At 48.1% G+C, this 23,444-nt stretch overlaps 2 protein-coding genes across 11 annotated transcripts in view; both read right to left on the bottom strand.

Annotated features, from left to right (window-relative positions):
- The window catches only part of SORBS3 (sorbin and SH3 domain containing 3), a 28,923-nt gene extending 13,354 nt beyond the window's left edge, over positions 1–15,569 (bottom strand). Inside the window, exons 1-7 of one of the 8 annotated variants that reach the window (XM_042934602.1) lie at positions 14,707–15,556; positions 13,634–13,712; positions 10,661–10,815; positions 5,444–5,600; positions 5,079–5,151; positions 3,166–3,359; positions 2,227–2,290 (exon numbers count right to left, since the gene is read on the bottom strand). In XM_042934602.1, coding sequence (XP_042790536.1) covers positions 2,227–2,290; positions 3,166–3,359; positions 5,079–5,151; positions 5,444–5,600; positions 10,661–10,815; positions 13,634–13,712; positions 14,707–14,723 — 739 coding nt within the window. In that variant the 5' untranslated portion in view covers positions 14,724–15,556. Of the gene's footprint in view, positions 1–2,226; positions 2,291–3,165; positions 3,360–5,078; positions 5,197–5,443; positions 5,601–8,608; positions 8,914–10,660; positions 10,821–12,361; positions 12,468–13,633; positions 13,713–14,706 lie in introns of those variants that run through there. The other 7 variants (XM_042934600.1, XM_042934607.1, XM_042934603.1 and 4 more) reach the window with 7 other exon arrangements.
- Positions 15,570–17,487: 1,918 nt separating this feature from the next.
- PPP3CC (protein phosphatase 3 catalytic subunit gamma) overlaps positions 17,488–23,444 on the bottom strand; it is a 100,471-nt gene continuing 94,514 nt past the window's right edge. The window contains exons 13-15 of one of the 3 annotated variants that reach the window (XM_042934609.1): positions 21,282–21,311; positions 19,722–19,925; positions 17,488–18,063 (exon numbers count right to left, since the gene is read on the bottom strand). In XM_042934609.1, coding sequence (XP_042790543.1) covers positions 18,008–18,063; positions 19,722–19,925; positions 21,282–21,311 — 290 coding nt within the window. In that variant the 3' untranslated portion in view covers positions 17,488–18,007. Of the gene's footprint in view, positions 18,064–19,091; positions 19,303–19,406; positions 19,926–21,281; positions 21,312–23,444 lie in introns of those variants that run through there. The other 2 variants (XM_042934611.1, XM_042934610.1) reach the window with 2 other exon arrangements.

Here is a 23,444-nt window from a genome sequence, read left to right on the forward strand (position 1 = left end):
GACGTCGGGCCTGAGTGAGCCAACCCAGGCAGCGGACTTGCCCAAACCCTCCTGTTCCTCCCTCCCCACGTTCCCACACACACCCTTTCCCTGACCTTTGTAAACCTGCCCTCACCATGTCAGGTTGGGGAAATTCCACCTCCCCTTCTCCCTCTTTCCCTTTCTGCACCCCCTTCTGGATGCCTGTCCTTCCCCCTTTGCCCAGACCCACTCCTCATGGAGCTCATGACTTTCCGGGGCCTCCTAGGAAAAGCTGCTGACCAGCCAACCCACTTGATCCCCTTGGCATGTAGACGTGCCACAACAGCACTTGTCTTAAATGCAAACCAAAGTGCCTCTCCCCAGATCCTATACGTCCTCCAGCTCCTAGACTGTTTGGCTTTCCTTTGCAAGAAACAGCTGTGCCATCACTAACTCACTGCCTCCAATGCCCCTTTTTGGTAAGCAGATTTCAGCTCCAACAGATTGCCCCCAACTGCTCTTATGAAAGACCCCAGTGACCTCCATGTTAACCAAATCAAAATGGTCAGTGTGCCTGGGTGGCTCAGTCAGTTAAGCCTCCAACTCTTGTTTTCTTTCAGCTCAGGTCACGATCTCACAGTTGGTGAGTTCCAGCCCGCATCAGGCTCCACTCTGACAGCGTGGAGCCTGCTTGGGATTCTTTCTCTCCCTCTCCATCTCTGCCCCTCCCCTGCTCGCTCTCTCTCTCTCAAAAACAAACAAATTTTAAAAATATTTTTTAAAATGGTCAATCTGTCACAGTGGATCATTCCTCCTGGAAAGTTCTTTTTCACTTGGGCTTCCCTGCTGTACCTTCTTTGTCTGCTTGTCTGATTCCCGCTCATCTCTCAAATCTCTGAACATCCAAGTGCCTGGGGACTCAGTCCTTGGGCCTCTGTCTATCTCCCCAGGTGATCCTGTCTAGTCTTCTGGCTTAAAAAAAAAAAAAAAAAAATACTGTCTATTGCAGGAATTCACATTGGAATTAGTTGGGGGGCTTTAAATCAAAATATCTTTGAGTGAATCCCAGGTATTTCCATCTGTAGCTTAGGCCTCACCCCTGAACTGCCGACTTGCATATTAACTGCCTGCTTGACACCCCCAAGCAGATGGACCTCATCTAAAACTGAACACCCCTTAGACTGTACCTGTCTCACTTCCCTGTACTTATAAGAGGGGCGCTCTTTGACTTGCTCAGGTTTCAAGTCATCCGTGACGTCTCTCCTTCATGCCACATCCAATCCATCAGCAAATCCCCATGACTCTGTCTCCACAATCCCACAAGTCCCACTGCTACTGCCCTGGTCTGAGACACTGTCCATCTCTAACCTGGATTAAAGCCAGGCCCCCTAAGTGGTTCACCGCATCCTGCATCCTCGTCTCCTCCCCACCTGGCAGCCGGGCCTCCAGAGTCTCCTCCGCACCCGGCAGCCGGGGCCAGCCTCCAGAGCAGGTCACTCTTCTGCTCAGAACCTCCCAGCGGCTCCTCAGCTCTTACGGAGTAAAAGCCAAAGTCTGATAATGGCCCTAAAGGCCCACTGTGACCAGATCCCATCACTCTGCCTCTGTCTCCCGCCAGTGCCCCTCTCACCCCAGCCCAGCCTCTCCTTGCTGCTCCAGAAAGGCCTGCTTCTGCCTCTGGGTCTCTGCCACTCCCCCTGCTGCCAGGCTCCTCTCCTGGATCTGCAGGGCTGACTCCTTCCCTCCCTCAGCTCTGCTCAGATGCCACCACCTATCAGGGCCTTCCCTGACCAGCCCGCACTGGGCACTGACCTCTTTTTTTCTCCCTTGCCCTTACCACAATCTGCCATATTAAATATTTATCTGTTCATTCTGTGTCTCCCTCTGTCTTCAGCTTCATTGCAGCAGCGACATTCTTTTTTATTCCCTGTTTTATCTTCAGCACCCAGAATAGTGCTCAGCACACAGTAAGTGCTCAATAGGTGACCGGGGGGCTGATGTGACAAATGAGTGACTGCATGGCTTCCTAGAACTCTCAGAGGATACCAGGGACAGTGTCTGGTCATCGTCCCCCCTCCCCGCCCAAGGACAGAGAAGACTTTGGAGGCTCCAAACCCTTTGGCCTGTTTTAGGGACGCTCACCACAGAGCCTGGGGTGGTGGAGACCTCCCTGAGGAGGTACGTTCCCTTTTCTGCCCATCCCTCCCCCTGCCTCAGGGGTGGAGCCCAATCAGGCAGAGAGAGGGCCCTAGAAGCGTGTCTCACCTGGCATTTTCCGGTGAATCTGCTGGAACATTCTTCGGTACCAGTCCCTGGGGCTGTCAACACTCTGGGGTCAGAAAAGACAAAGTCAGACCACCCTCTTGATATGAAGCCACAGGAGTTTTTCCACACTGGTCATTTCTCTGGCCACCCTTGAAGCCCCAGTGGGGGGGCTGTTGTGATATGTCTAATAACAGTAACTTCATGTAGCACATTACATATGAACAAGGTATAGGGAAGGATCTCCCTCAGTGATGGTCCCGAGGCTGTGAGATTTGGTGTGGTTTCTGTTTTCCCTCTTTGCTTTTCTATATTTCTGGTATTTCTACAACAAACATATATTTGCACACAATGAAAAATAAATGCAATAACACAGGGGTGGATTGTCATTTCATGGCCCCTGCCTCACCGGAGGCTGAAAACAGCTGTGGGAGGCCTGTTACCAACTTCAGTTCCGGGTGGAGAACTGAAGGCAGGTGGCCGGCTCAAGACAGGCATGCAGTGGAAGAAAGGCAGGCTCCTCAGAGCCTGGGCCCTGGATCCTTCCATGCCTGCCACCGTGTGAGGCCTTCTCACTCAGAGGACTCTCGCTAGCTCATTCAGCCCAGTCCTTCACTCCTTGGCTGTGCTAGGCCCCGTGGCTATGAACAGAGGGGATCCCTGCCTCGCTCAGCCCTTACAGCAGGAACTCTGCTCCTCTGAGAACCTGGGGGCATTCTAGATCCCATTTCCCCCCACAGACCACTTGTGCAACTCAGACACACAAGAGCACCTGTAATTTTATGTGGCTTATGACCCCCCAAAACCCATCATGGTTGAGCCCTGCTTTAGTCTGAAATGGTTTGGGTGCATTCTTTGTTGCTCCCACTTTAATTCACAGAAGTGGAGATCAGCGCGGGTCCCTAGGCCCCATCTGTCAGTGGCCTCCAGCCCTGGACTCACAGATCGGGGGGCAATAGGCATGCCGCTCTCATCCACAGGCCCGATTCCTTCATACTTGATCCAGCGCTTGTCCCGACGCTTGTTGTCCTTGGTCCATGTGGCTGACCAGTTGTGGGGGTGCTGGGAGGCAGGGGTCTTCTGGCTCCCAGGGGGCTGGCTCCCAGGACCTGGCCAGGTCTGATACCAGGCAGGGTCTGTGGGAGTGTGCAGTAGAGCATTAGCAAAGGGCAGGGGCCCCACCTGGACTTGTTTGTCCCTTTGCTCTTCAGAACACTGATCCTGTGGGTGCAAAAAATTTAAACATCTCCTTGTTTGTTTGGACTGATGGCTTGGACCCTACAAACTTCCCCATCCCCAGCAAGACCACAGGCCTTTGTTTATTTTTTAAGTTCGAGTGAATGAAAGTGGATTTTTCCTGAGAAATCTGTGCCCAAGTCCACCCTATCCTTTCCTCGGGCTGCCCTAAAAGTCTTCAGAATGAGGGCTGCGAACCATTACTGGCAGAGAATGCTGGGGACAGTCCCAGCTGGGAAGGCAGCAGGGTGCGGCAGAAAAGGGGTGGAGGGGACAAAGAATTCAGATGCCAGCTTGCCACCTACTGGCTGTGTGACCTGGGGCACAGCAAGCAACCTCTCAGTGACTCAGTTTCCACTTCTGTAAAACAAGGGTAATCGTGGCAAAAATCCAGGGAGATCCAGTGTGTGTGACCGTGCCGAGCACAGTGCCTGACACACACTCACAAGCCTCTTTTTTTTCTTTTAATGTTTGTTTTTATTTTCGAGAGAGACACAGAATGCGAGTGGGGCAGGGGCAGAGAGAGAGGGAAACACAGAATCCGAAGCGGGCTCCGGGCTCCAAGCTGTCAGCACAAAGCCCGACGCGGGGCTCGAACTCATGAGCTGCGAGATCATGACCTGAGCCAAAATCGGACGCCTAACCGACTGAGCCATCCAGGCGCCCCTCAAGGCTCTTGATAAGGGACAGAAACTCATTCGCCAGATGTGGCTACGCCTCAACAGTGGCTACCATCCTCAACTTCCCCAGAACCTTCAGCCCCCAAGTCACCAGTGTGGCAGCAGAAGGTCTTCAGGCCTGGAAGGACCAGGGTTTGAATCTCGGTTCAGCCTCTGCAACTGAACATCCCTGAGACTCAGGTTCTTATTAGGAAGATGCCGATAATTGTAGCTTACCTTCCCAGGACTTCAAGGGATTAAATGAAATAAGGCTTGTGAATGTGTCTTTTCAGTGTCCTATAAGCTCTAAGTGTTCAACAATTATTTGTCAAATGAATAAACTACTTAACACAGAGCCTGCCTCAAGAGGATGCTCAATGAAGGAGGTCTCCCTCCTCAGGAGAGGGGCCTTCAGGGTAGACCTGCACCCAGAAGGTCCCAGGATCTTCTGGACCCCATGGCCCAGACTCTGGTGACTGGTAGGAGCCTAGGAGCTGACGGGCTCTCAGAGCTGCCTCTCCAAACTTCTGTTTGGCTGGTGAGTACAGACTGGAGCAGCCCCTAGTCCCTGCTGTGGGGTTTGGCCCCCACACCTTCGGCAGACAACATATGCTCACGTTCCTCCACACTTCCATCCCAAATCCAAGCTATTCCATTGTCTGCTAGAGGTCCCCCAGCCTCCCAAGACTGTGTCCCCTGCATACTTCCTTCCCCTGGCACTGGGGTACAGGATGAGGGGAAGAGATGCGTCGGTCTGCTCTCCCGCAGCACATTTTACACTCACAGGACACCAGTGCTCACACAGAGAAGGGCAGCTAGCTGAGCTTGGAGGCCCAGGACCTTGAGAGTCCTGCCATTGCCCTCCTGGCCCTCCTGCCCATCACAGGGTAGTACCGGGTCAAAGGCCCGCGAAGCTCTGATCCCCCCACCCCCAACATGGGGATCTTGGAGCAGACCCACCTGGGTGCCGGGAAGCATCTCTCCTGGAGGGTGAGTACCCATTGCACACGGTCCTGGGCGCAGGGTCATGAAACTGGAAATTAAGGGTGTTGGAGCCACCATTCCGGATCACAGGCACCTGTGGGGAGGGGCCAGGAGCAGCAGCTCAGGCCCGAAGTTTCCGCAGAAGGGCGGGAACCATGGACAAGGTTTACCCCATGGTGAGCGCTGGAGGGTCAGCCTAACCCCTTTGTAGGTAGCCAGCAAAGCTCTCTAGAGCTATCTTCTGCCCCTTCCTTCCCTTTAATCCTCCTGCTCCCCCACCTGTCCTTTGAGGTCCCCATCAACTCTGGGCCCACAGTAACCCTCTCTTCACTGTCACTCACCCGTACCCCCTGAGAGGATGACCCTATGTGAGCCCGGAGATTGCCAGGGATGAAGTCGTCCAGGCTGAGCCCAGCGGGGAGGCTGCAGGGTGGAGCCTGCATGCTTGGATCAAGGTTGGAGGGCTCCTGGTGTGCCAGCTGCTCCTCTGTGTGCCCTCTGTGGGGAAGGAAGGAGGAAGGGAAAGCCCTGCTGGGCTTGGGCTGCCCATGCCCTCTGGGCTCAACCTTGGGGTGGGGGGTTGGAGGGGACAGCTGTGGGAGGGGGTCAGGCCAGCTGGGTGGGAGTTGAGGACCCAGGAAACAGGCCTCTGCGGGTGATCGCCTGCAGGCTGCCCGTGCCTGCTCTCAGAGGCACAATGGGCTGCTTGTTAGGCCTGGGGCAGGAGCTCCGGGTGGGAGTGGGGGAGGGGGAAGTCAGGCAGGGAGGAGGGGAGGTTGGCCAGGAGCAGGCCCGCTGGACAAAGCCTTGGGCACACGGGCCTGCTGGCCAGCCCCTCTGGGGCTCTCACTGCACAGTGCAGCCCGCTCCCCCAGAGGGAAGGATGAGGGAACTGGGGCAGCTGGCAGAGGAGGGCCTGGGCACTCAGGACTTTGTTTCAGTTCCCTCTGTCTCCTCCAGTCCCTCTGTGAGCATCGGCTTGCCAGCAGGCACAACAGGTTACTTGGGCTGCGGGAGAGGCCCTGAACAACAGCAAGGCCACCGGCCCACTGCCCAACGGGGCCAAGGTTATGGGAGGGGGAGAGTGTGGGGGCCTTTCCAGGCAGCAGGAACCACTCCTTCTAGGCTCAAAGGACTATCCGCTCCCTTCTTTGGCCTTCTTCCCTGGAACTGAAGCCTCAGAGGGCTCAGGGTGCTGGTGAGGGGTGGGATGGAAAGCAAAGCCGTGGATAAGAACAAAGTGGGGGGTGCTTATGATGGAGAGGTGGTGTTGAGTTCCCCCCACCCCCATACACCATTTTCTTTTACAACTCCAGGCTGCTTTTTTTTTTTTTTTAAGATTTTATTTTATTTTTTTAAAGTAATCTCTACATCCAACATGGGGCTTAAAATCACAGCCCCAAGATCAAGAGTCGCATGCTCTACCGACTAAACCAGCCAGGTGCCCCTATCCTCTAGGCTGTTTTGTTTTAACATTTATTCATTTTGAGAGACAGAGCATGAGCAGGGGAGGGGCAGAGAGAGAGGGAGACACGGGATCTGAAGCAGGCTCCAGCTGTCAGCACAGAGCCCAACGCGGGACACGAACTCACGAACCGCGAGATCATGACCTGAGCTGAAGTTGGAGTCTTAACCGATTGAGCCATCCAGGTGCCCCTATGCTGTTTTTTGAACAAGTCAAGGAACCTTGACTGATTCCTCCTTTTCTGTCCACATTTAGGGACACGAATCCCTCCTAGGAAAAGTGGAAGATTAAGTAAGGGTGGGGGGAAGTAGCAAAGTCCAAAGATTTAGCCAAGAAACAGGTACCTGATTTCTCGACTCTTCCCTCCATCCTCAGTTCTGCTTGCTGCTGGCTCAACCCCACAGACAGCTGGCATGCTTTAGGGAGAGGCTGAGGATACAGAGAGCTGGGCACACCTGACTGGCCAGCCTAGTTCTTCTGCCTCATGCAAAGGCTTGGCCAGGAGAAGGGGACTCCAGGGACCCAGGAGATGAAGGTGGTCAGGCTGCCCAACAGGGCTGTCCCTCCTCACGTGTGCTGTTGGACTGGACCAGAGCTGGGCCAACCTCCACTGCCGGGGCTGGACCCATTCTGGCCTGTGTGTTCGAGTTAGGCCTGTGTGTGCCTGTGGAGCTTGGGAGCTCGTGAGAAGGGCCAGGGGGCCTTGTGAGGTGCTGTGTTTGTGTGTGGTGGAATGTAAGTGCAGAGCTGTGATTGTGAAGTGTGGGAGGTACTGTGGGGGTGGGACACATGTGAGCATGGGGGGGGGGTGGGTACAGAAGGATGTAAGCTGAAGGGTAGCTGTGGGGGGGGGGTGTGCAGCGAGGGTTCATAGGGGTAGCACAAGGTCTACAGAGACTAGAGGGATGAAGATACAATAGGGGGCTGTGATTACATCCTGTGCCCTGTTCCTGCTCGGGCCACAGGGGCTGGAGGGTACCGACAAGGCTGGTGGCAGGTCCCTGTCTCTGTTCTGAGTGGGGATTTCTTCTACCATTTGAAAGACCTACTGGGGACAGTGCTCTTCCTTGCCCATCCCTGGCTGTGGGGGGAGTGAGGGCTGAGGCTGGAGGAGGGGCAGCTCCCCAGCTGGATCCAATTAGGACTCCTACCAAAAGCAAAACATGCAGACACACCCCAGCTCCCGCTATTCTCCCTCCCCTTGAGGGGGAAATTGAGGCAGGGGAGAGTAGGAGATCCAGAGGCCTGGGGCAGGCTGGGTCCTAGCAGCAGCCCCTCCCTTCCCAGCTGACTGCTTGAAACCAAGATGCGAGGTCAGCATCTGCAGTCCCAGCCATCAGCTGACCCAGGCCTCCTTCCCCCTCCTGCCGTCCCACCCTGCTGTGCCCAAAGAGAACTGCCCTCTGGTAGGATGGGGAGGACAGGAGGTCGCCCCTTCCCTGCACCCAGTTTTTCAGGGGTTGCTGATCCTTGGTGGTGTAGCAAGCCACTTCCCAACACTGTTGCCTGTGGCAGGTATCCTCTAGAGATAGGCAGCTGTGGGTGGGGAAGAGTGGGCTGAGTTTTTTCTCTCAGTGGCTGTGCCAGCAGAAACTAAGAGCGACCTCTCATATGGAGATGGGGGCACGGAGGCACTGGTCCTGCACCTGGCAGAGGACAGAGAGGGTGCCAGGAAACCTCTGGGGTCCTCCCAGAATTCTGGCAGTCCTTCACCCCAAGGGCTGCAAGAGGTGAAGTAGCTCCCTGTTTGTAGTTGACAGACTCCTTTGCACCTCCAAGTACGGACCTGACCTTGGGGGCTTGGCCCTAGGCGTTTTTCCAGGTATTTCCCAGATACAAGTCCACGTGGACAAGGGCAAGTTTTCTCGAATTTCGCCTTTTCTAGATTGAGGAGGGACTTCTTCACCTCTTTCCACCCCAGAGTTGGGGACGAGACTCTAGGGGGAGGGGCACGCTGCCTTGCCTTCGGGTTGGGCACGGGTCCCTCCCCGCCTGCGGGGCCCCCGCCTCCTCGGCGCCCCCTCCCCTTAGCAGCACCTACCTTTCCCAGCAAGCAGGTGGCGCGGACCGAGGACGCCCGGGAGGGCAGGAGCATCTCTGCCCGGCTCCTGCCTGGTGCGGCCGCGGCGGGCTCTCGAGGAGGGAGGGCAGGGAGAAGTCCGGGCTGTGCCACCCGCCCTCGTGACCGGGTCAGGACCGGCTCCGCGAGGCAGGGCGCGGGAGGAGGAAGAGGGGGATCGACCGGGCCGAGGGCACGCGCAGGGAGGGAGGACCGCGACAAGCGCGCGGGCGGGCGGCGCGGTCTGTCTCCCTCCAATCTGGGCCTCTCCAGCCTGCGGGGCGGGGGCTCCGGCCGGCCGGCCGGGGCGTGCGAGTGCCCTCCGTCGGGGCGCGCGGCGGGGACGCTGTGGCCCCCTGCCGAGGGGGCCGGGCCGGCCGCGGGCGGCGCCGGGAGGGGCCGCCGAGGGTCCCTGGGGAGCCCGCTCTGGTTTCCCAGCTGCCTTCCTCGGCCCCCACCGCAGGGCTGGCATCGGGCCGGGGGGGCGGGGGTGGGTGGGGGTTGGCGAGCGCCACTCAGAGTTTCCAGCGACATTTCCAGCGTGTGGGAAGGCAGCCCTGCACGGCGGAGCCAGGACAGAGGGCAGGAATGATTAAAGGTCCCGGGTCAAGCCAGCAACTGATACCGAGCCAGCAGCCCCGGAGACAGGACCGAGATGCAGACAGGCTGGGGCCGAGATAAGGGCACCCCAACAAGTGGAGTAGCTCAGCGGACCGAGTTACGGTCCCGCCGCCTCCCTCCCTACTTGGGGAGACAGACTTTGTGATTTCGTAAGCGCGTGTCCGGGCGTGTGCAAACAAACACACGCACACAGGCGCGCGTGCACCAGCAAATGGGCGGATGCTCACACACGTGCAAGCACCGCCGAGGGTGGTGGCGGGAGGAAATCGGCCTTAGGGAGCGGCCCCCTGGGCGCGCCGCGCCCCTGAAGAGGATGAGGGCGGGGTCCCTTTGGCGGGGATGGGGTTACCAGGGTCTTGGTGTTCCCATACACCGTATTTGTTTTGATTTTGCTGCTTTTCCGCTGTTCCCGAGGCTCTGACACCAGTCCCAAGAGCCCGCGCCCATTGGCTCCCAACCCCTCTGGCCATCCCTTCTTTCCCCTCTCCCACAAGCCTCTGTGTTCCCACAGAGGGCGTAGATTTTACTGCTAATGGAAAGACTGGAGTACTTCTTAGCCCTTAGCTTGTCTCTAGGACCCCAAGCCCCAAAACAACCAAACAGCAAGTAGTTATTGGGCAATTTCAGATCCATTTTGGGAGTAATCAGTGATAAATTATAAAAATAAGAAAACATTTATGTGTACCTATGGGTGTAAGATTGGTGCCCTGGGGCCACCATGCACTTTAGAGTGTTTTCCAAGCACATCGTTCCACTCCAATTTGAGAAGGGAGAGAGAATGGAGAAAGATGAAAAAAAAAAATTTAATCCCACCATTATTGATGCTATTAGCTTTATCTTTTCTCAATTCAGTTAAAAGCGCTATCCCAGTGTGATGAACCAGCTTGAAACAATATTGCATGTGAAAGAGGAAGGAGGGATGTTTAGGTTGTGGAGAAGCTTGAGAGACAGGCATGCTGCTAGTTTCCAGTGTTTGCTGGACTGCTGGGGGGAAACAGACCGGCTGCACTAGCAGAAGTGAGACCCTTGGGTGCATACCTGGAAGCACGCCCAAGGTTTCCAAAGAACTTTTAGAATGATTACAGGGGTTCCAAGCCTACTGATTATGGGGCATCTTTATAAAAGCAATTGCTGCACCCAGCAGGTAGCTGAACGGGGTCACCTTTAAGGCCCCTTCCAACAATCCATATTTCTCCAGGAAAGCTGAGGGGAGGGAGGGGATGGATAGCCCCGCCCACAGAAGACAGCTGCAGAAAGGAGCATAGGCCTTCTGGGACTTCTTGAGGACAAGCAGCAGGGCATTTTCCTGCCCCTAAAGCCTGGATACTTGCTTACCCACCCTGGGCAGCATCCTCTTGTCTCCCTCAGGGATAAAATATGTGCCCATTTCCCTTGTCACCAGTCTTTTCCCACCTGTCAGAATCCTTGCGACTAAGAAGGGCCACATCTCGTTCATGTTCTTCCTTGTTCTCCAAAGATGGTGAAGCTGAAGATCTTCCAATTCCAGGAATCCTGGCCATACCCTCTCTCACCAGCAGCGAGTGTCTCTTATTCTCTAGGGCTCTGACCTGGACTCCAAGATAAATATTTAATGTAGACGGTGCAGCTGAGCTGACAAAGGTCCTCACTTCCTGTTTCTCACAAAGGGAGGTAGCCGCCAGGGGCAAGGAGCTGGGGACTGGCTACCAGTTTCATCTCTATGGGAATAGGGAGTCCAGTAAACAGCTTTGTAGGAGGAGGCCGGGTAGGTCCCACTGGAGACCTGAGCCTTTCTCCCCAGTTGCTCTGACTTCTACCTGTCTACTTAGGCCCAGACTCTACTGGGCTTATCACCTCTCTCAGATCAGAACCTGCTCTGCCCTTGATCCGGTGGAAATTTCTCTCCTTCTGAGCCTTAGGCCATGTGCCTAGACCAAGGAGGAGCTAGAATAGGATCCCTGCAGGTTCCCTGGTGGCCATCCAGCCTCATGGCAAGGAGGATGAGAGATTGGTGGGGGCATAGAGCATAAGGAACCTTGACTGATTCCTCCTTTCCTGCGCACATTTAGGGACAAGAATCCCTCCTAGAAAAAGTGGAAGATTAAGGGTTGGGGGGGGGGGGGGGAGCAGGAAGTAGCAAAGTCCAAAGATTTAGCCAAGAAACAGGTATCTGATTTCTCGACTCTTCCCTCCACCCTCAGTTCTACTTGCTGCTGGCCCAACCCCACAGACAGCTGGCATGCTTTAGGGAGAGGCTAAGGATAGAGAAGGCTGTCCCAGGTGACAGGCTGTTGTCAACAACAAAAAAATTCTTTTCATCCCAATACACCGTCTCCTCTGGTGACTCCCTTATCTAACAGGGACCTCCCTCCCTGTGACTCTTCCCAGTCTCTGGCACTGCCTTCTGTCAGGGGGCTGCCTCTGCCTTCTCAGAGTCACCTGAGCCATAGTAAACACAGTTACATAACTACTCTGTTTTTCCTAGCTATCTGATCCTGGTCGGGAGTATGCCCCACCCCCACCTGATCCTCGAGCCTGCCACCTTTTGTTCTGTGAATTATCCCATGACACTCATGTCAACAGAGATCTGTCCATGCCCACCACCCTGATTAGCCAAGAGACTCCCAATAGATCTGGCTCTTCACATGCAGCCTCAGGAGAAGAAGGTGGCTCTTCATACAGGAATATGGGTCACTCTGAAAACCAACCTGTGTCACCAAGAGGAAGGATGAGTGGAAAGAGCCCTTAAGTAGCTTTTTATTGTAAGTAAGTGAGCAGAGAGTTCAGTTTTAGTTCTCAAGTGAGGAAAAAGAAGCCAGGGATCCCAGAAGACATACACCTGAAGTCCCGTTTCTTGAGGAGTTTCCTTATCTAGTACTGGGAGTCTGGCATTTGAATGTGGCACTCAGATCCACCCTTGAGCAGCTAAGTGGCTTCCTGGCCCGGTGCCTCAGTCCTTCCACATTAGGCAAAGGAAGGGCATCTGCTATTCCTTCTCTTCTCCTCCACACGGATAAACTCTAGTATATTCTTTGGTTAGGCTTTGAGCAAATTTATTTGTACTCTCAGAAGAGTGTTCTCTTCCTGCCAGGGGAACAAAGCCAGCAGAGCAGAGCGGAGTGAAAAAATACCCACCACAGGTCAAATATGGTCAGTGCTGGGGCCCGGCGGCTGGGGCAAGTGAGTGGACCTTCACGGGGATGGAGGAGGCGGCTTCCAGGCCTGCCTTGCACAGATCTCCCCCTAGCACACACAGGACAGAACAGGCGACACCTATTTAGGGTCCTCTGAGTCAGTCCCATTTCAGCCCGAAGGCTGTGAGAGAACTCAGCCCTTTGTCCAACTGTCTAGTCTATATTCAAGGAAGCCTTTACACTGACATCACATCAGAGACTGTTCTCTCTCCCTCCTTTTATAGATGAATGAACAAGTGTCACGTGCAGATGTGGTGCCTTTGAGAAGAGCTGAGCTGGAGGGACCTCTTTTAGTTCTCAGGAAAGAAAGAGCAAGCAAATGGCTGTCAGCTCTTTAGAAAGCAGGTTTTATAAGGGATGGATAAATAAATGATGACCTCAGAGGGAAAACCCAGCCAAGTTAACTCAGCCACAAAGAAGGGAGCTGGAAAAGTAGGTCTGCATCAACCTTCTCTCCTAGTGCAGGTAAACTGAGATGAGGAAGACAAGACGGTTGATATGTTGATCAGAGCACAACTTTATGGTGTCCACTGGCCTTCAAAGTAGGACTTTGTCTTCCCACTCCTTGATTCTACGATGAACCTTCCCCTGAACTGCACCAACATTAAAAAGCCCAATTTCCCACTGTTATGAATCTACTAGATCAACATTAGTTTCTTCCTAAAACCTGCAAGTCACAATAGAAAAACCAGAAAGACCATGTAATTACATAAAGCAGGCAGTCAAGTAGGGGTTGAGTCTCCATGTAGTGGGAGGTAAACATGAGTTTGCATTTTAGCTCTTAATTTCCAGTATTTTAAATAATTTTTTTCACAACTCTGGAAATAAGGGCAAACACTGCCTCATTTTACTCAATGTTTAGCTGTGGTATAGGGACATTGCTAAGTCAGGATGCTATTGGGGAATAACGAAGATCCCAAAATGCATACCCAGCTTATTAGAAATCTGGGCTTGTTTTTAGGCCTGTAAACTGCACTGTGGCCCTTGATGTGGCCGTACTTTTGGTAAAACTGCGTTACTTAGGCCTGGCAGGGCCTCGATTTAGACTTTCTGCCTCTACTGCCAGAACTGATAAAACTCCTTCAGATAACGTTTTCCTCTGCAAGGGCCCTGGGTGCTTGCCCTACCCTCAATCCTCCATTTATTTTCCCTTCTGAGTCCATAGCACCTCAGGGTAGTTCTACTTTCAAAGGAATCAAAAGGCTGGTCTTACACTTCCTTTTCTTGTTAGTTCAGCTCCACATTCAACGCCTCTCTGGCTCCTTTGACTTTTCCCGAGATGGAACTCATGCCTGTTATTATTAGGATCATATGCAGAGTTATTAAATTGCTACAATAAAAAGTATTTTTAATGTCTTTTTAAAGACTATACATTTTCTGGGATGTCTTTCTTCCTTTTCTACAAGTAGTGGCCTCTGCCAGAGAAGCAACAGAAGGAGCTGGAACTTGAGTTAGTGGTGGGCAGAGTGCTGGGAAGGAGGCTGGGGCAAGGCAGTAGATTCTGAGTGGGAGAGCACCCTGCAGCCACCAAAGCCTGTCTAAAACTAAAGGAAGGGCTGAAGAGGGTGAAGGAAAGAGGTCTTTTTTTATTGTGATGAGATTCCTTTATCAGAGACCAGACCAGACATCAAACACCAGGCCTTCCCTTGACTTCTGGAATTATTAGGCTTTGAGCAAATGGATAAGAGCCAAATATAAGTGCCTCTAACAGGAAATAAAGGAAATAAAGACACAGGAAGCCAATAAAGTTATCATTTAATTTTAACAGTGCTTTTTTTTTTTAAAGATGACTTCCAATTTACAATAAAATTTGAACAAATTAATTTCTTGATCACAAAAAAGACTTGTTCACTTCTGCCAATAAATAACATTTTCACCATTTTCTTAAACATAACTGAAAGCAAGAAAAAGCAAGTAATCTCTCAGAACAAGCACATAATCTATCATTCAGAAGAGCCTTTAAAAAAATGACCATCACCAGCTACTCTTATGTCTGACCACCTCAGGAAGCGAAACCAGGATCCTTTCTTAGAAAATGCCTGCTGACATTTCTATTAGGAAAAAACAATATTGGTCACAGTGCACTGAGAAAGGAAAAGGTGCTCATGATTGCATCTTCAAAAAGGTTCTCTGACAGACCAAAAAATGTGTCTTTACTGCCGCAAATCAAAATCTGTGGTAGGCCTCCTTATTACATGCACTTCCACTTTAACATGCAAAACAAAACACAAGTTATTTGGAGATAGCTACGTCAAGGAAGTGAAGGGAATCTGGGCAAGAACTTACAGGAAGGCAATGTGCATGGCCCTACTTTAGAGCTGCTCGGAGGGATAGTCCACATCCATGTCCTTGCTTCTTGATCTTAAGCCACCTTGACTTGTCATGAGGGTGTAGAAGAGGAGAACATGCATAACCCTGTCTCAGACAAAGGTGTTATTTAGCCAGTCTGGCCAAGGTTGCTGGGGCGTGAGGCCAAGGCCTCCCAGGAGGGAATATCCTCTCCAGTATCACCTTTACCTTTGTGACTGCATAGATGAAGGCAGCTAACCCTGGCCCCATTCACTCTGGCTGGCTAGACATAGGCAGGGCAGGTCATAAGTCTCAGAGTAACACAGGTTACCTCTTTCACACCCTGTCAATGGCACAAAGCTTTACTGTTAACGCAATTCTCTGTACAACTCAAGAATAACAACCCTGTTTTTCGACTACACAGCTTTCTTCCCCTACATACACATCTGCTCTCTCTTCAGGCTTTCCTATGAGCATTTGATCACAGCAGTGCCGAAGAGGGGCTGTGGCAACACTGCTTTGGAACTACCCTCCAGGTCATCCAGACCCTCCTCCAGCTCCAAGGCCTCCAGCTCTTGTTGGGGGCCCCCAGGCTGCCCTTTACTCCCTCTTATAGCAGACTTCAGGAAAGCTGTGGACCAGGTGCCAGACAAGGTGGTATCTATCCATCATTATAACCACAAATGATTTAGGAAATTGGAGCCTCATGCCCACAACTGGGGCTTTGGGTTCACCTTTCCCCTGAAATCATTTCTGCCTACATATGAAAAACTGAATAATGCTCTGAAAAAAAACTTGGGTTCCACTGTTACTATAACAACTATAATAAATAGTGGGGATTCTAGAATGATATCTTAACAAGTCTTTATGGGTTCAGGAATACTTTTCAATAGAAAAACTGGAGGAAAAAAACTGGTAATACAAAGAAAAACTATAAATTAGTCAACCTGGGGCAAGCTCTTCCTAATTATTTTAACTTAAACGGTTAATTCTCAAGAACTTCAATTTTATATTTATAGATAAAGTATGGTCAAAAATTCTGGAGATCAGCTACAATATGTACATAAAACAAAGGAGGGTGGAGGGAAGTGATTTTAGCCTTGCTCCTTCAGAGAGGCTGGAGAAGACCCACGAGTAATGACCATGAGCAGTAAGCCCAGCTGTGTGCCATGTAAGCATGGTTTGTAATGTTCTTACAAAGGGCAGCTGCTTCAAACTTTGTTTTAAAATTACTTAGAAGAGGATCTGTGAGACAATGACAAAGCTGAAAGGGTCCCAAAGTTACCTAATTTTAAAAACTCCCACCCTTGCTCCTTAATAATATTAAATAATAATATTCTGTTAACAAAACAAATAAAAGGATTTTTCTTTTCCTATTTTGAACAGTATCAGGAAGTCATACCTAAGTTATTAGGATAAGAAATCAACTCTTTGTTATTGACAGGAACTTGTTTCATTGAACCGCAACTATTGTGTAGAAACAGAAAAGGCAATATAAATGTAGATAAAATTTACCAATGTTCCTGGAAGGCCTGATTTTCTATCTCTAGGCAAGAAGCCAGATCAAGCCCATCAGAGAGTGACAAGCAATTTTCACTCTGCTGGTCAATATCTAGTCACAAAAGGCCAGCAGACCAGCAATGTCAGACCCATAACCACGTGTTTGCCTTGAGGTTTTAAAAGAAACTGAGGCGGCATTTGTTTTAGTATTCCATTAAACACACACACCCCTTGGCTTATTGGGGGGGGGGGGTTGCTCTTAAATATTCAGAACACAGAGATTTAAAAAGGATGTATGTTCTAAACTTGTGTTAGATGAGTTTTTAAATTTTTATTTAAAAAAACGGGTCACCTGATCGATTTGAAATTTCATATGCTGCAGACGTAAACACAAATGGAAAAACTGGTCCTTGGGAAGTGTCATTTCTAAAATGATATTTCAGTAAAGTATATAAAAGAGTCCTCCAACATGCCTAGGGAACTGATGTAAGAAGTGTTGTTTTTTTTCCCCAGATAAAAGAAGTTGAAGAAAATAAGGTCCCTAAGGACCTTAAAGTAAAAGAGAACAAGAGAAAAGTATTTTTAGTATCTTTAGAACCCGCAGGGGTATGATTTACTATAATAGAAGAGGCTTTGAAAATGGGAATACTGCAGAGCTCTGACAGCAGTGAAAATGTTTGTTTGAAATGATGGCCTTAAGGCAAACCCAGAACAGGCAGCCAGCCATCTTGGGAGCTACTGTTTAGATGAAAACATTCGAAAATATGTTAAAACCCTCCAATGAAGTCTAAAGTGAAGAACAAGTCCTGTTACCACAATATATATATCCATATATATATATACTTCCCCAAGGCACATGCCTTCTAAACCATCTTGAGTCACAGGTGTAAATACATATAAAGTATAGACTGACAGTCTCACTTTCAGAAGATGTGTGTATTACACAGAGACACGTTTACCACACAACTTTCTCCATTGCTGAAACACACACCCCAGCTTTCTACAGAACATAAGAAATACCTTTATCTTTAGAATTCAACAAAATTTGAATTTTCAAACCTAACTCCCTTGTTGCTTTATTTTCAACTCACTCTGATTTTCTTGAATCATGACTTCTTACCCCTCTGGCTGATCCCTCAACAGCTCCCAGGGTACCTGTAAAATACATCCTCCCCCCCGCCCCCCATCTTTTTTTTTTTTTTTTTTTTTTTTTAAGTATAGTCGATACACGTTACATCTCAGGTATACAACTCAGTGATTTGTCAAGTTGATACATTATGCTATGTTTACCACAACTGTAGCTACCATGTGTCCTGTTACATCGTTATTATAGTATCCCTGATGGTATTCTTTATGCTGTGCCTTCTATTCTCATGATTTACTCATTCTATAACTGGAGGCCTGTATCTCCCCCTCACCCATTTTGCACCCCCTCCCCCGCCGTGCCCTCTGGCAACCCTCAGTTTGTTCTCTGTATGTATAGGTCTTTTGCCATCCTCTATCAAGGAAACTTGCTTTACTGTAAAGCTTGTTTTTGAGAAGATAATGAAGACATTTCTAAATAATCATCCTTTTTACTAGTACAGTATCTTTTGCTTGTAAGGATTTGTAGTAACTATTTCACTACTTACTTGCTGACTGAAGCCCTTAAGAGTGGTTTCTACCTGTGGATTATATATGTATAACAATAGCCTCAGCTAGAAGAAAAGGAGAAAGGGGTAAGGGATTCCCTCCCATCCATCAACTGTCATGTGGACTGACCTTCTTATTAGGTGAGATTTCCAAAACGGTGTCCCTTCTAGAGTGGGACTCGGGGAGGGAGGAGTACGAGGCTATGCAGATGATGAATTCCCTCTTTGAATATAAAGAAATGACCATCAGTAAAGGAAACTATTCAAGACTTTGTCTCCCTCCTTTCATAGGTTTTACTCACAACCTAGTAAGAGGTCTTTTATCTCCTTCCCCCATATCCTTCCTATCTTTTTTTTATTAACAGAGTAATCCATGCCACCAGATCCCAAGCCTCAACATGCTTTCTCTCTCATAAATTAGGAACTGTTATTAGCAAAAGGTATAGGGAAACATAGATAGATGGGCTAAATCCTCATTCTTCTAGTGAAATTGTGGGTTTTTCTTTGAAAAAGGTTTCTGGTGTCCTTTAAGCTTACAACATCAAGTACTACTGTCTGAGATGCTTGCTTCAATGCTGGACTCCTACATGCCAAATGATATTAAGAACTGTGTAAATATGCACTTTGGTGTAGTATTGCCCAGACATGGACATTCACTGCAAAGCTGACAAATGAGCATTACGACATGGTACCTGTCACCAGGCTAAACCAAAAATGGGAGCCCAAGGATAACCAAAATTTCTTTCACTCACTGGTTGTTGAGAAGACTATTCAAACACTGTATCTGAACACTTGTTTTTGTTGATGGAGATTGACATACAGTTCAACCTAATGAGTGTGTAAGGTGGAGAAATATCCCAGTAACTGATACAGAAAATAGGAAATCCTCACTTGTCCAATGTCCTTTAGCAAGACTCCCAATTCATAAGGGGATCATTCTACTCTAGTCAGTTTCCTTTACCCCAGTTGGTTTTTAAAATGCTGACACAGGAATATAAGGACAATGGGGAGAACAGACGCAATAGCTGATACAATCGCACAGAAGGACACAAATACCTCTTATTTTTGAAAGTTCTACGGAGGACATTTATAAAATATTTAGAAATGTAGCTTCCTTTGCAGTTGGGTAAATTACCTGGGCTTCAAAAATGAAAGCAAAAGGATTTGGGATAAGAAACCTCCAAAATTCTAAGGGAAGTTTAAACCAACCATGCCCATGGTTGGAAGAACAGGTTTTGAATAATTCTAAGAAAATCTCTCATTGCTTTTTATTTTGTCTTACTAGAACATATTAAAAGGAATTGAGAGTCCAGAAGAAAGTAGGTTATATGGAAAACATTCTCCTTGGCCCTCAAAATCACTGGGTTTGGGTTATTCACTGAGAAGTTTGCCTATAATCAAGTTTTCCATAAGAAGAGTAGTTTTAGCCAGTGAAATCCAGGCCATCTTCTTCAACAGTACCCTGTAGAAAGGGAAAAGAAAAAACCCTCTTATGTTTGAAAAACTATTATTAGTCTGAAATGAAAGCTATCACCTTCCAAAAGAACAGGAGAAAAGCCTGGCTAGTTCAAGTCAGAAGCCCAGTGTGGAGGTTTCCAAGGCCCTTTTATTAGGGGAAGGTCCCCTGTGTAGCACAAGACTTCACATATGTATCAGACAATCAGATCAGTTCCTAAAAATTAGGAAGAAAAGGGAAAAACAAAACAGATGCACTTTTTATATATATTAAACATAAATTAAAAACAATTTATAAAATGGTCACCTTTCTTACAGCATAAATGCAAAGTGTATATGAATGCACCTCCAGGTTTAAGTTGTTAAAGTTGTTTTTGTTTTGTTTTCCAATAATAAATAAAATTTGTTCTTAAGTTTTCGATCCACCTGTGCCACAGCAGGGCTCTGTGTCATTGTTGGCTCTTCTCCCCCTGTCGCTCCTGTGCGCAGCGCTGGGCTGTGCCGGCAGTCTCACTGGCCCGTCAGGGTACTGGCTGTCTTTTCGAGGTGGCATCCGTTCGTTAATTCGGTCCAGTCCTCGGGCTTCTTCAAAACTCCGGATCCTGTGCTGAAGCGAAAACCCTCTGATGGCTACAGGAAAACAGGAAAGGGAGGAGCTCAGTTAGACAGCAAAGCAACAAGCTTAAAGCATGCTAGCACACAGCAACCTCCATAGAGAGTACCATACAGGGTTGGAGCAGACGTCTGGTGAAGGTAAATAGGCAATATTTGATCTGAATCAGACTTGTCTGAAGCTACTGCTTCCTTAAGGCTCAGAGGGCAGCTGACACTGTGGAAGTACTTTTCACAGAAGCTCTCTGTAATTAATCATGGCAGAAGCACGCCTGACAAATGGCTAAGAGGTTCGTTCCCAACTGTAACACATTTGAGAGTTTCTTATGGGCCTAAAACATGCTGAGTGTCAGAAAAAAAGGCAATGCTAGAATAACAGAACACGTTAAACAGAGTAGTTAACTTTAGCACAAACACCATATTGGCCACAAAAAAAGTACCAATAAGAGCTCATCTTTTTGTTTAAAAGGACAGCTTTTTGTCTTGCACAACCAGGAGCTGAATGTAAGTTAAAAGCCATCTGAAAAAGAGCCTCTGGAGATCTTTCTAATTGAATTTTTGTATCACCAAGGGAAGGCCTTCCCATTTTCAATCACCTTACTTAACAGAACAATTAAATTTATAACACATGTTTATCAATTCCAATGATTTTCACCATCAGATTCATAGATGATTTGTTACTTGAAACTTGTTTTCTTAGAAACAAAGATAATTTAGCCTGACTGCCTTAGTGCAACCTCAGAAATGAATTAAACTAAATCCCTGTCTACTTTTGACTCTGTTCTTGATGTCCTTTAGAATCATTAGAAAAAGAAGCTGACCTGTTTGAGTCTCTAGTAATCAAATAGAAATCACTTCCACATGGAGGGGCTACTGGATTAAACCACTTGATCCCTCATGACCACTTGCTTAAGCTTCAGCCATTGCATTAAAATTGATGGAGCCCAAGGGCACCTGGGTGGCTCAGTTGATTAAGTGTCTGACTCTTGATTTCAGCTCAGGTTGTGATCTCAAGGTTCATGAGATCGAGCCCTGTATCAGGCTCTGTGCTGTCCATGCAGAGCTTACTTGGAATTCTCTCTCTCCTCTTTCTCTGCCCCTCCCCACCTCTCTCAAAAATAAACATTTTACAAAAATAAAAAACAAAAACTGATAGAGCCCAGAGAGGACTTCAGCTGTGGAGAAAGTCATTTAAATTAACACCAATACAGGACACTGAGGAAACGCTTTATGAGCATGCCTAGAAATACTTAATTCTTTTCTCACTGTTACAGTTCTGGCGATGCAATAATTGAAGATTTCAAATGTTGACACAGCTCTTTAAAACTAGTAGACAGACACATGATCACATCTAACACAGGAATATGGCCATACCTTCCCGGGCCTCTACCGCTTCTACTGTGGCTGTAAGAGGCAGGAGCAGTGGCATGCAAAAATGAAGACAGAAAAAGAGTGAGTAAACCAACAGCATTGCTGCCAGCACAGACATCCCAGGCTCCCACCTCAGCCTATTCCCATTCATAACAAAAGTCAACTAGAGAAGCGAGGATTGCTGCGAGAAACTAAATTGCGGGGAAATGTGAGGCGGGGAGAGTGTCTATTATTTTTAACATTTCAGGTGGCATGGGAACCTTTTAAACTAATGGCATCCATAGCTAAGACAATGGGTCAGTCAAGCTGACTACAAACAACCAAGAGTTATGTTGCTTTACTTATTTTAAATAGCCAACTGCTAATTTACGTCTTGACATTCACGTATCAAAATAGCTTGAGTCAAATAATTTAACATTACAACTGTTCTTTAGTTTCTAACAGCTCAGATGGTATTAAATGAGCTGTTGCTGGGACCTATTCAAAACAGTTATTTAAAACTACTTCCTGCTCTTAAGCAATTTATGTGGGGTCCAACTGTCCTTTTTAATTACTTAATAAAAAAATGAATGGCCTTTGAATAACAGACTAGCATTTGGAAGGGAAAGGAACGTGGGTTATAAGTGAGCGATTATTTCTTGTCCCAGGGGTGGAGTACTAAGCTGGCAAAGGCATAAAACTACTCAATCCTGGATACAAATTCACCTGCCATCTGGGATTAGAGATACAGCAGAAGCTGACATTTCCAACCCATACGGCTTCCATTTACTGTGCTTCTATTTACTGTGCAGGAGGGCAGGCCAATTACTAAGGCCTTCTCCTTCGGTGATGGAAAAGGAAGCAATTTAAAAATTAGTGCCAACAGGTAAGTTTCCTAGTATCATCTTTTTAAAACAGTAAAAACTCGAATATATGAAAAGGTCACAGGTTGTAGCAAGAAAGATCCTACTAGAAGAACCCTCTCAGTTCCTCCAGTACCAATTTTTAAAAAGAAGTCAGGAAAGAATAATGAACAGTAACAGTTTGCTGTCCTGAAGTTTTACGTGTCAATAAGAGAGGAGAAACTGGAAGAACTGACAGTTAACTTCCTATCACAATGTGAAAAATGGAAACTTGGAATCAATTTATCAAGTGCTTAAATATGTCAACCATTTGTAGGCCTGTGGTAAAGCAATGTCACACCCTCCCTAATCTCCTCAAATAGAATAAACTTTCACAAGAAAACGATAGTGCCTTCAAACAGTATATCACTGGTGTTATTACAAAGCTGATGAACAAAGTGCAGCCTGAAACTGTATACAGATTGTTGTTCTAATTGGAGTTTAAAAGCTATGTGGTAAAATATGTACTAGTGTTGCACTGTTTTGGGTCCTCCTAGAACTGCTTTTTGCATTGGGTATTTAGATACCAGCCTGCATTAAAGGACATTATAAGAAATAGTCCCATAAAACTGAGAAACTGGTTTATTTTATTTATTTATATTTATATATATATTTCTTATTTTATATTTATTGAAATTTTCTTTGTATCTTTGTATCTTTGTATCTTTCTTTACTGAAATATAATTCATACACCATAAAATTCACTTGCTTAAAGTGTACAATTTGATATAGAGTTGTACAACCAACAGGACAGTCTGTGGTCAGAACATTTTCATCACCCCAAAAAGAAACCTATTTACCTCCCGCCTCCCTTCCCCTGATCCTAGAGTCAACCAATAATCTACTTTCTGCCTCTACAGATTTGCCTGTTCTGGACATTTCATATAAATGGAATCACACAATATGTGACTTTAGTGACTGGCTTCTTTCATTCAGTCTAATATTTTTAAGGTTTATTTATGTTGAAACCTGCACCAGTATTTCATTCCTTTTTATGACTGAATAGTATTCTATTCTGTGGCTATCCACCTCATCAGGTGATGGGCATCTGGGCTGTTTCCACTTATTGGCTCTAATGAAAAATGCTGCTTTGGGGCACCTGGGTGGCTCAGTCAATTGAGCATCTGACTTTGGCTCAGGTCACGATCTCATGGTTCATGAGTTCAAGCCCCACATAGGGCTCACTGCTGTCAGTGCGGAGCCTGCTTTGGATTCTGTGTCCCCCTCTCTCTGCCTTTCCCCCACTTGTACTCTCTCCCAAAAATAAATAAAACATTTTAAAATT

Source organism: Panthera leo, chromosome B1 (assembly GCF_018350215.1).
Source record: "Panthera leo isolate Ple1 chromosome B1, P.leo_Ple1_pat1.1, whole genome shotgun sequence".
NCBI classification, from domain to species: Eukaryota; Metazoa; Chordata; class Mammalia; order Carnivora; family Felidae; genus Panthera; species Panthera leo.